Raw genomic sequence first — 12752 nt, forward strand, 5'->3', positions numbered from 1 at the left:
GTAGTTAGGTAATGTGGGGAAGTTAGGTGTGCGGTAAGACTTGGCTACTTTTTTCCTATAATATCAATGCCATTAACAATTCGTAATATTCCTATCTCACTCTTTTTATTGTAGTTCTCCCAAGATTGCCATCTGGTATGATTCAAATTTTATTGGTCAAGAACTCCTAATTAGAACTTAGAAGCTCCCATAAGATTTTAATTCGCAAATAAAGATCTTACAAAGAAAGTGAACTGAATTCACTTGATGTAACGGCATTGCCACGGGGAGATTAGTTTCCTTTGAGTTGCACAATGCACATCTAAGAAGGCCACCTTCGATGAGGTCGGGCTGCCCGATGAATTGCTTGTATTCCTAGAGTGATCTTTATGAGGACAATAAAAGATCCTTAGAAGATAAGAACTATTAGGATATGATACATTTTTTTTACTACCTTTTATACCAATTGATGTAACTTGGCTTAGAAACCAAATAGGCTTGAAAAGATGAAAAAACAAATATAGACTATGTATGATAGAACTACAAAGCATTACCCCATTAGCCCTTGGATCAATGTAAGAATTTGAAGTCACCAAACAGAAGAGTTTATTTTTGTGTCTAACAATTGCTTTCTCTATAAATTATTTTAGAAATTTATTACAACTTATACATCAAGAAAAACACTAGGATGATGTGGGCAGGAGAGGATCTACAAGTTGAGAATTCTTTTGGATTCCTACTAAACATGATAGAATCCAATAAACAATTCCTGAAGAGAAGAAACTGATGAACCAAGCATTGTTGTACAAGATAATAAAAACGTCCGGGACTGAAGTTAGGATTCCAACCTTTTGAAGGAAACCCGGGATCACAGGCAAAATCCCAATAATCAGAGCTGTCATTGCCACCAGATTGTATCCTCTAGTGTAATAGTAAATCCCAAGAGGATTAGTTGAATACAAGGCATTAATGTTTAAATTGGTGCGACGAAGGAGATAGTAATCAGCAAGAATTATCCCCCCAATTGGGCCTAATAGTGCAGAGTAGCCGACGAGCCAAGTATAGACAAAACTCTCACTCGATTTGAGAAGCCTCCAAGGTTGACAAGCAATGCCAAGAAGTGCAGTCAAGAGAGCCCCACTTTGGAAGGTGAACTTAGAAGGGCAAAGATTGACAAGGGCGTTGGCTGGGGCGACAACATTGGCTGCAATGTTGGTTGTGATCACGGCAAGACTAATCCCAAAGATGGATAGGATCATAGTGAAGGAACCCCCGATCTGTCCGAGAAGTTGAATTGGATTGGAGATCACACGGCCGAAGATTACTTCCGTAGAAGAGGTGACAGCAAGACCGACGAATGTGAATGCACCCATGAAGATAGGAAGTCCGGCTTGACCGAGGATTTGATCTTTTTGACTCTTCGCATAGCGAGTGAAATCGGGTATGTTAAGTGCAAGAGTAGCCCAAAAGCTGATATTTGCAGTGAGAGAAGGGAAGAAGAGGGACCAAAATTCAGATTTCGAGAGACGGGAAGATAAGGAAAGCATGTGTCCGAAGCCGCCTGCCTTAACATAAGACCAGCCAAGAAGCAAAGACGTTAATACTATTAAAATCGGGGCCGAATATTTCTCGAGCTCGCGAATTCCATCCATTCCTTTCCATACTATGGTCAATTGGGCTAGCCAAAAGACAATGAAACATGTGAATTCTAGTGGGGAGGTACCGAGCCAAGGGAGGGTGTGGGCGAGGGCAGTTTCTTTAAGGTATGATGGTAATAGAAGGAAAATGGCCTCACCACCTATCCATGTCTCGATGCCATACCAACCACAGCCGACTAACGCTCGGAGGAGAGTCGGAACATGGGCACCTCGGATGCCAAATGCTGACCTGGCTAGTACTGGGAAGGAGATTCCATATCGGGTCCCGGGATGACCTGTGAGGACTAATGGGAATAAGAGGATGATGTTGGCGGCGACAACGGTGGCAATTCCTTGCCACCATGCCATGCCGAGATCGGCTAAGCTGAAAGCAAGGTAATAGGATGGTACGCCGACTACTAGGCCTATCCAAAGACTGGCCATCTCCCATCCCGAAAAGGTTCGATGCTCCGGCTTTGTCGGCCGAAGATCATCATTGGTTAGGTTGGGATCGGATTCGAATTCGTTGAATTCGGATCGAAATCCAACGGTGGGTTGATTTGATGCCATTGCAATTGAAGAAGGACCATATCTAAGATTGTTAGTAGGTAGTAGTAACAAGGGGTGTTGTTTGTGATGGGTGATGGTAGATTTGCTAGTTGTAAAGAGATGATGATGATGAGTGGTGGTAACATGAGGGGGTAGTAAGGGTTTTGGTGGGTTTACAGAGAAGGGGGAGGTGTGGGGACGGAGGCTGAGAAACTTAGATTCCATGATTCCCAAGATTCAGATGTATGGAATCTATCAAAGCAGGCTCACCTTGGTTGGTTGGTTGGATCTGTTTCTAACCTTATTTTGTGGTGAGAGCGAGTGGGCGTTTTTTGACTGCTGGGAATTGGATTAGCTTTAAAGAAAAAGGACTTTTCTACGGTTCAGAGACGCTGGACAATGAGTGTCCAACAAATGGATGAGATGGGAATAAAGACAACTTTACTAGGGATCAGATATGAACAGAATCACTTTGTGAGCGCAGAATATTTTAAGGCAAATTGCATTTTTATTTGCAAAATTACTCTTAGAACCACATTTATTCAAATAAGGACCAACAGATCCCTAATTATTGGACTTTTTAAGGACCTTGTTTTAGAAACATTTTCTTATTAGATGTAACATCCCTTACAATTTTTATCCAAAATTATAAGAAATACCCTTCATCTATATTAAGATATTAATTTGTCCTTTACTATTTAATAAATTATTGAAAATGCCCTAACCCTTTTTACGTTTCTCTTCCCCTCTCTCAAATCTATTAAAAGAAGAGAGATGATATTGGCACCCCAACTTTTACCCCCAGTTTCTTAAATTATTTATCACATCTCAACTTAAATTTGTTTTTTTTTTTTTTTTTTATTGGTTCAAATTTTAAATGTTGATACCATCGAGTTTTATTGTTTGACCCATTTTTTTAAAGTAAGATTTTATAATTGAGAATCTACTATTATTAATCAATAATTACAAATCCAACCTTTCTATTGGTTATACAATTGCAAATTGTTATCTCATCTTTTAATCCCACATTTCAAACATCGCTAAGATTTTGCACAAATTATAATCTCAACATTATCAACTATTATAACATCAAACAAACAATTTTAGTAGTTGTTTACAATCATGGTTAGGCTTATAAAATCTTAAATCCAAAATAAATCTAGTAAAAAAATGAAAGAGTTTCTTATGGCACCCCAACTTTTATTCACTATTTTCATAAGTGCATAAACTGGCGTATCCCTAATTTTGTTACTCATAACATTGACAACCAACTTCTTCGAGATCTTTTGCTCTGTAGTGACATTATCTTCTACATTGTGTGTGTGTGTGTGTGTGTGCACACTCATGTACTTGTAAATTGTGAATTTATTTTTCATATTAATTTTACTGGTGAATACCTTCCAATCACACTCCTTAACAGAGCATTTTACCTTAATACGTTCTCTATTATTCTTGATGAAAGAGTAGACAAATCGATGAGTAGTAAAAAATTTCTTCAGCGTCAATCAAAAATCTTCGTCACTTTTAAATATTTGTTTTACACATTCAATTCCTTCTTCCCATATTGTGAACAACAATAGTTTTATTCTCTCAGTGACTTGATTTGAGCTAGTTACTATATTCGTAGACATTTACCATAACCTGTGCAAGAAATAAAGGATATTTAATAAATGAAATCACAAATTGAAATGTAGTTGTTATGCCATGAAATATACAATTTGAAATCTCAATAATGCAATAATAATTTTTTATCAAAAATAAATAAATAGTGAGAGCTTCATGCTTTCATCCAACATATAAAATCATCAAGGAAATATAATAAAAGAAAAATATTGAATAAAAATCAAAGAAAATCTGAAAATTAGGTCTTCCATGGAATTTCTTTTTCTTTGTGGAAGAAGAAAATATTGGATCAATAATCAAAGAAAAAACCTGAAAATTAGAGTCTTCATTTGAATTTCTTTATCTTATTGGAGATTAACTTATACAATTGATTAATGATATAGAACTCAATTTTTTAATAGAAAAGATTCATGTAATCTTATCTAATTTCTTCAAGAAAAGAAGAAAAATAGATATTCCACCAAGAACACAATAATACTCAAGAGTAGGAAAAAGAAGAATTCTTAGTGTTGACAAAATTCATCTAAACTTGAAAAGTAAAAAATTAAAGAAAAGTTGATCTGATTCAATAATCAAGAAAACATGCAAATGCGAGGTCAAAAGATAAAATTAATCGTCTTGGGTATTCTCATCATAGTTTTGTCTAATTGTTGTGGCTTCAAATGTTAGTCGGAACATCATTTTTTTCCCAAACCTTCACCCTACAACCATTGCTTTTGATTAGGAATGCCATAGTAGATTTTATAATATAGCTTTGATGCTATAGTAACTTACCAAGTTAGTAAGGCTAGGTTTAACTCTTCAATATTGTAATATGAGTTGAGTCTACTCTAAGTGTGAAATACACTCCAACACCACTTTTTAAAAAAAATAATAAAAATACAACAATTGATCTACCCATAAAACTCTCTTTGTTTGAAGATCAGTAAGCATGATGTCCTCTGTTTGACAACATGAGGTGGCATTTCTAATATCTATAAAAATTTAAGTATGAATCACTAATTTTTAATTACTTTTTTTTCTATGAAGGTCAATCGTCCCTACTAATTAGCTCCGTCCATATTACTAACAGAGGAGCACAAACCGAGAGAGAGAGAGAGAGAGAGAGAGAGAGAGAGAGAGAGAGATTCTTGGGCATCTAAAATAATAAAAAATTAGAATAAATCATACTTATTTAGAATTCGATGAAGACAATGTTGAAGAAGATTAATGGAGTTTTTAGTTTTGCTGTTTTGATTTCAATGATAATTGGAGAAGATGTTTAAGGATCCATTTAGGTATTTTAGATTTTTAAAATATTAATTTAGGTATTTTAGTTAAAAGAGGGTACTTTAGGTATTTTATAACGATAATAAGATGGAAATTTCAAAAGACCTTTTAAAGGATGACGTTTCAAAAATAGGGTTTCTAAAGGTCCATATTCTATATCTATTATCTAGGAATTTTTTATCCGTATTTTAAGAAATGTGGTTATAAGAGTAATTCCCCCTTTTTTATTTATGCCAAGTGTCCAATCGCTCAGATTGGAATATATTCCCCCTAACAGAACGGATCTGCCAGAAGTCTGTACCAATCCTAGACCTTAGATATTGCTAGTGCTAGAGTTGTAAATGGATGAAGTTGGGCCGGGCTTGGTTGAGCTCTAATTTGTATTAGGCCTAACTTGACCAAGCCCAAGCTCTACCATAACGGACTCAAGTTAGGTTCAGATGAAATATAAGTGCATCCTTTCAATTCGTTTAGAGTTATTAATGTCATTTTCATCAAAATAGATGAAACATGGTTAGAGATGAAAGTAAATTTATGATTTTATGATATATTTTATTGTTATTCTTTTAATGAAAACTATCTAACTATTTATAATACACTTACAATATGGTAGAGCCGGGATCAAAAGCGGCCTGTATCTAAGACAATATCTTTACAAGCTCAAGCTCAATGCCTAAACCTTGGTTTTTTTTTTTTTTTTTTGGGTTGGGCCAAGCCAGGTTATATGGCTAATATCGCACTTCTTGATGTGAAAGTCGATAGGAATCATAGATTGGTGAAAAGTATCTATGGTTCCTATATACTTTCCCGTCAAGAAGTGTTATATGAGGTTCCAGCCTGACATCACTTCAACATTATTCTATTTTAAATGTTTCATAAATGAAAAATTCTAGTGTTCAAATAAATCTCAAGTGTTAGTTGGAGTGTTGGACACATAGTTTGCAACTTCCTTGGACACTGACAAGTCTTTACTAAGGTGCTGTTTGTTAAACTGAAAAAAATAAGTGCTGAATAGCATTAAGTACTGAAACTTATAAGCGCTGAATTTAAGTGCTGAAAAAGTTGTTTGTTTAGATGCTGAATTATGTTTGTTACACATTGCTGAAACTGATAAATTGTCTTTGTTACCCTTATAATCATATTATACATTGTTTGCATGTTTCAAATGCTTATTTATTATCAAACACAATAAAATATATTATTTCTTATAAAATTAAAATACAATTTATTTTTAAATAATAAATAATACTCAAATCTTCAATTTATAAATAATAATTTCTATTTATAAAAGCCCACAAATTTCAAATTAAAAATAATAATGTCATACATGTCACCAAAATTTGAAATCAAATTTAAAAAGAACTTAATTTTGGATGAATAATTTTCGATGGAAATGAAGGATGTGTAATTATAAAAGCACCCTATGAATTAATAAGGGCAACCCACACTATAGCCATTTTTTGTTTTGTTTTATATGGATTAAAGTTTTTGGAATGAGCAAATTTTTAGTGAGTATGGTTTATATGGTCTAGAGATCATCCTCACCAAACTCGTTAAAAATAGATTTCAAAAAAAAAAAAAAAAGGACAATTTACGGTTCTTGAACTTTTTTTGATAGGGTTAGAAGTTTCAAGATGTGCTGATTTTTTGTGAGGATGATCTCCTCATTATAAAGATCATCTTCACCAAAAATCAACTCATTCCAAAAATTTTAACCCATATAAGACAAAATAATTTAGCTATGGTGTGGGTTTATTAATTTGTGGGTGTTTATATACTTATCCATGGGATATAAGAGGTAATATCCTTTTAAGAATAAGGGCATACTTGTCCATGCTCAAAAAAACAAAGGGCATACTTGTCCGTGCTGAAAAAAGCGAAGTGCTTACCGCTTCAGCACTTTTTTTCAGCATCAAAATAGTGCTGAATTTTTTTCACTTATTTTCAGCAATAAGCACGAGTAAACAAACGCGCTATTTTGACAAAAGTGCTGAATTTAATTTTTTTCAGCAATAAGCGCTGAAAAATAGCGCAAACAAACACCACCTAAATCAGTGGTACTTAAATCTTTACAACTCGTTTGAGTTGATTCAACTCAATTACAAGTGAGTGGGTATAAATGATTAAAATTTAAAATCATATTTATCTGTGTTACAAAAGAATAAATAAAAATAATGGAGAATGAAAAGGAAAGAAACAAGATGCAATCACACAAAAAAATATAAAGATTTTACTTGATTCCCTTCAAGATTGAGGTAACTTCCACAAATCACATCGATTCCACTATAAAGGAAAAGCTAGTAATTACAAATTACACCCTTTCACCAAAAAAAGAAAATATATATCCCATTAGGTTTCACAAATCATAAAAATCTGCTATTTTATCCAAAATCCAAAACTATATTACATATAAAATATTAACGATAAGAAGAATATCAATTAGAGTTGATTCAACCATGTTTCATGCTTGCTTGGTGAATCGACTCTTTTTAACTTCGTAAATTGAGTTTTTTTTTTTTAAATTCTATTGAGGTTGAATCTATTCAGCCAAGTCTTGAAACGACTCTTCCATTAATGAGGACCTATACGATAACATGGATATTTGATGCAAGATGCGATGACATAGAGATCATGTGGAGTGGACCCACACTACTGTCTACCATAGATGAACCTATGCACAGAGATCATGTGCTGATAGTGAGCATGCCCATACAGTCTGATAGGTTCTTTATTGGATCTTAATATTTAGATCCAAATCCGACACAATGACAATTTGATTGGGTCTGAATCAGATCATTGGTTTTAGTCGAAGGATCTAAATATGACTGACCCGATCCAATGATTTAAGATCTGAATCGATGATTTGGGATCTAATCTGATACCTTATTGACAGATCGTGGATAACATGTCCAATCCTTGAGGTACCCAAGGATCAAATTTGGATCCAAACATTAATATATGATAATTATATGATATGGCAAGGATATCATCTAATAAATTAGTTGCTAATCTAATAAGTAATATTAGAATTGGGATCCAACTATATAATAAAATCTATTTTGGATCATTTTTTAATAAGATTTGGATACTGATATTGAGATTAGAAAAAGAACATGGTCAAATGCGCATTGAATGACATCGAGATTCGATGTGAATCTTATTGGTTGTGGAATGGGACTTAGATCCAACTATTCTAAGTACCAGACCCAATAAATTATCAGATCCATATTTGATCTATCTATTGGGCCTCCCCTTGAATCTAAGCAACTAGCCTATCTCCTTGTACATACCATTCCAAACCATCACAAGTCAAAATATTGATTATAAGATGATTTAAATAACCTCATCTTTAAATTCTGGTCATAAATCATTGATTTTTCTCTAAAAAGATAATTAAAGGAGGATGACTAGAGATTATGGTTTTAAATCTCGTCCGAAACCGAGACAACTCATCCAATATGTCTTGGTATTGTCCACCAATGATGTAGATAGACAAGTCAAAATGTATCGGACAATATTTAAAACCATGCTTCATTTGTCTCATTGTTGAATGTGACGACTCAAACATATCGGAAAACTTATCTGAGATGACTTGGTTTCGTCCATTAATGAGACGAGACATCAAAACGAGTTTTAAAACCATGCTAGAGATTGAAGATGAGAGCATTAGGTCATTTATGTTTGTCTCTTGTGGAAGACCAAGGTCTAGGGTCATATCATCATTTCCAAAATACAAGGACATCTCTCAAATTAATATTCACCAATAATAAAAAAATGAAACAGGTCAAACCTTCACAAATGTACAGCCTCCAATGGGGCCACCAATCACCTACCTTACCTATAAAATAGTCCACATATGACAAATGATCGATGCCACCAAATCAAATTCTTGCTACCTTAGATTACTTCAACACCTAACTTTGATGTAACCATATCCATAAGTCCAAGCTTCAACCCTATATAAAATAGAGGAACCTGTTAGATTTCTCCACGTGTACACACCATACGCGTGTAGCAATCTTAATTCCCACTTGAACCAAACAAGATTCATTTGGTGAGGACAGATACAATATTTAAGATAGTTTACTAGTTCAGTCTCTTATCTTGATCGGACCGAATGGTATCAGAAGATCCACATTCACAAACAACTACTATAGTCCATGAAGTAATTGCCAAACCCATCTCAGGGTTTCATAAAACCAAAGCTCACAACCATCTCAAACACAAGGTTCTCTTGGTGTTCATGGGATGGAGAATATGGAACCACCACCACCACTCCCACCACCTCAACAATTTCTCTCCACACCCTTGATGATCTCCATGGTTGGTATTATGTCCACAGCTATAGCAATTGTGGTGTACCATTACATTTTAATGAAATATTGTGTTCGACGACAAAATTTGATCTCGCAACCTATACAAAGGAGTGAAAGGGCGGCCGGGGTGGATGAGAATGTCCTCGAGTGCATCCCGATTATCACTTACTCGAGCAAGCAAGAAGGGTTGTTTCGTATGGATCAGATTGAATGCGCTGTTTGTTTAGGTGAATTGGAAGAAGAGGAAATCGTTCGTTTATTACCTAATTGTCGACATGTATTTCATGTCCAATGCATCGATGAATGGTTCTTCTCCCACTCGAATTGCCCCATTTGCCGATCACCCATCTCACCAATTTTGACACCAATGCCACTTGTGGTTGAGGGAGATGATGAAACCCAACTTCTTCCCCGACATGGTGACCAAAGTGATAGTGGTGGCAATGATGCTAGTGCTTCTATAACTCGGGTTAAATCTATTGGTTTACTTCGCCATTGTGCATCACTTGTAGTGCCTACGGAGAAAAAAACGCCACAGCTACCGGTCTCACTTAAGAGATCCTTGTCCATGGATTACTCTTATGTTAACCTTAAGATGCAAGTAGGCCATGAGAGAGAGCCCTCTTCATCGTCACCATCATCATCTTCTTCTTTTTCGAGGGGGTCTCTTTTGCGGAGTAGCTCACATAGGGTAGGGTCTTCCAGACACTTGGATCGTGCATCTTCCATGCTAATAAAATCCTTTTCACGGCTTCGATCAGGTCATAGTGGCCCCACAAATGGAATTCTTCCCCGTTGAGAAGATGGTTTTAACCTAAAAAGTTGATATTGGATTCATCTGTATAAAAAGTTCATGAATCATATTAATTAATATTATTCTTCATAAAGATCAGGCCAACATGGTGTTCTTGTGCTGTCGGGGATTGTTGATTGCAATAACATGAATTAGTCTAGATGACTCTTAAGGCCTCCCTAATTTATTTATATTTTAAATTAACTGTTAGATTCTTCTCTTTTTTACAAAATTTTATTAATATAACAATAAATGTAAAATACATACGAAAAATACTTTATTCCTTCTCCAACTCCTAAGAGGCTTTAGAGCGTCAAAAATCGAGCAGAACCAATGATCAAGAGATCAAGGAAACTTTCCACCCTTCAAGCCATTTACCAGCAAAGCAGAGTCCGACAATGATGATTTTTACATTAGCAGGAACTAAAGATCTCAGAGCTTCAAGGAGTGCTCTACATTCAGCCAAGTTATTAGTTCCAACGCCAAAAGCCCAAGATGCTGCTGCAATTAGCACACCTCTATCATCTCTAAGCAAACCACCACCACCTGACTAGCCTGGGTTTGATTTAGCAGCCCTGTCGATTTTCAATTTGAGCCATCCCAAAGAAGGAAGCTCCCAATGAATCAGAGAACTCGCATTAAAGGAGGTCCATCACGAGTTTTAATACCCAACTCCATCAGCCTTTTGGCTTCATCTTGGGTTGAAGATATGCTCAGTCTCCATGTGATATCCAGCTCTCCTAACCACTTTATACTCTTGAGATAGTTGAACCAGCCGAAGGAGTGATGCTCTCAAAAATAGCCTCATTTCTCTCCCTCCAAATGCACCCAAAAACCACCCCTGGAATCATGGACGAAAATTTTGGATCAAATCACGTACGCTATCAATAAACGTAAAGAGAGATCTGAAATCTTTTTAGAAGATAATAAATTATATATCTAACTTTGATATAATCCCTAGTGTATATAACGGAGAAGAGAGTCCAATGTTTTGGTCACAATGGTTCATTTCAAATCCTCACAACTGTTTTGAACTAACACACCTATTCAATGTTTATGGATTCCTCACAATTGTCTAGAACCGACACACCTACTCAATGTGTTTGGATTGTATCCAACGCATCTGGATGCATAATAATAAGATGATCACATCCTTTAATTGCATCATTTCAGATTTCTTTGACTTACACTATAGCGGGAAACTATCTCACGTGTACTCATTTCAATTTGACCACTAACATGGTCCTACAACTCCCATTTAATCAAATCTTGAATGAGACTATGAAATTCCTTCAGTTTCTATTAACACAATTAATGACTTCTGGGAATCAGTTTAGGTGCTAATTGATTCAGTTTCTTAAAACTACTGTAAGCTTCTGTTGTCAGAATCTGTTGTCTGAATCTGAAAAGCTGAAAAACTTGTTTGATAGAACTTTTTAAAATTGTTGTGCTGTTGACTAGAATCTGTCTGTGGACTGTTTGATACAGCTTCTAAAATCTGTTGTAATAAGGTAAAATGACCAGAATGCCCTTAAGGTTGATAATGCAACCAGAATGCATACAAATTACCAGAATACCCCTATACATATATAATTACACTAAATATATATAAATATAATAAAATTATATAAAAAATTAAAAAAATAATTATTTTAATTTTAAAATGTTTATAATTCTATAAAACTCTCATCGACAAAATTAAAATAAGTAAAACCAAGTTATTTTTCCAAATAGATGTAATTTCTAACAAAAATTGCTTGTTTCTAACAAAAATTGCTAAAAGGCGTTAATTGACTTCAATCGATGCAATTTCTAACAAATTTTTTTTTCTAAAAGACGTTAATCAAGAACAATCATTTACAAAAATTTATAAAAAAAATTTATTTTAATAAAAATCAACCAAAAACACTTGAACCCTAACAGAAAATTGCTAAAAGGCGTTAATCGACTTCAATCGATGCAATTTCTAACAATTTTTTTTTAAAAAGGCGTTAATCAAGAACAATCATTCACAAAAATTTATAAAAAAAATTTTATTTTAATAAAAATCAACCAAAAACACTTGAACCCTAACAGAAAATTGCTAAAAGGAGTTAATCGACTTCAATCGATGCAATTTCTAACAAATTTTTTTTCTAAAAGGCGTTAATCAAGAACAATCATTCACAAGAATTTATAAAAAAAATTTATTTTAATAAAAACCAACCAAAAACACTTGAACCCTAACAGAAAATTGCTAAAAGGTGTTAATCGACTTCAATTGATACAATTTCTAACAAATTTTTTTTCTAAAAGGCGTTAATCAAGAACAATCATTCACAAAAATTTATAAAAAAAATTTATTTTAATAAAAATCAACCAAAAACACTTGAACCCTAACAAAAAATTGCTAAAAGGCGTTCATCGACAACAATCGATGCAATTTCTAACAATTTTTTTCTAAAAGGCGTTAATCAAGAACAATCATTCACAAAAATTTATAAAAAAAAATTTATTTTAATAAAAATCAACCAAAAACACTTGAACCCTAACAGATAATTTTCTGTTAATATGCAATTTTGTCAACAAAGAGATAGTGAAATCGAT

The 12752-nt window shown here is 34.2% G+C and overlaps 2 protein-coding genes across 2 annotated transcripts; one reads left to right on the plus strand and one right to left on the minus strand.

Moving 5' to 3' along the window:
* Positions 1–542: 542 nt before the first annotated feature.
* On the minus strand, positions 543–2522 carry NCS1 (permease, cytosine/purines, uracil, thiamine, allantoin family protein). The gene has a single exon (XM_086424463.1). The coding sequence runs from the start codon at positions 2388–2390 to the stop codon at positions 663–665; it is 1728 nt and encodes a 575-aa protein (XP_086280589.1). The 5' UTR covers positions 2391–2522; the 3' UTR covers positions 543–662.
* A 6783-nt stretch (positions 2523–9305) lies between these two features.
* On the plus strand, positions 9306–10172 carry LOC147385906 (putative RING-H2 finger protein ATL37). Its single transcript, XM_086423198.1, has one exon. The coding sequence runs from the start codon at positions 9306–9308 to the stop codon at positions 10170–10172; it is 867 nt and encodes a 288-aa protein (XP_086279324.1).
* The last annotated feature ends 2580 nt before the right edge of the window (positions 10173–12752 follow it).

This window comes from Akebia trifoliata, chromosome 14 (genome assembly GCF_017979445.1).
Source record: "Akebia trifoliata isolate Shusen 1 chromosome 14, ASM1797944v1, whole genome shotgun sequence".
NCBI classification, from domain to species: domain Eukaryota; kingdom Viridiplantae; phylum Streptophyta; class Magnoliopsida; order Ranunculales; family Lardizabalaceae; genus Akebia; species Akebia trifoliata.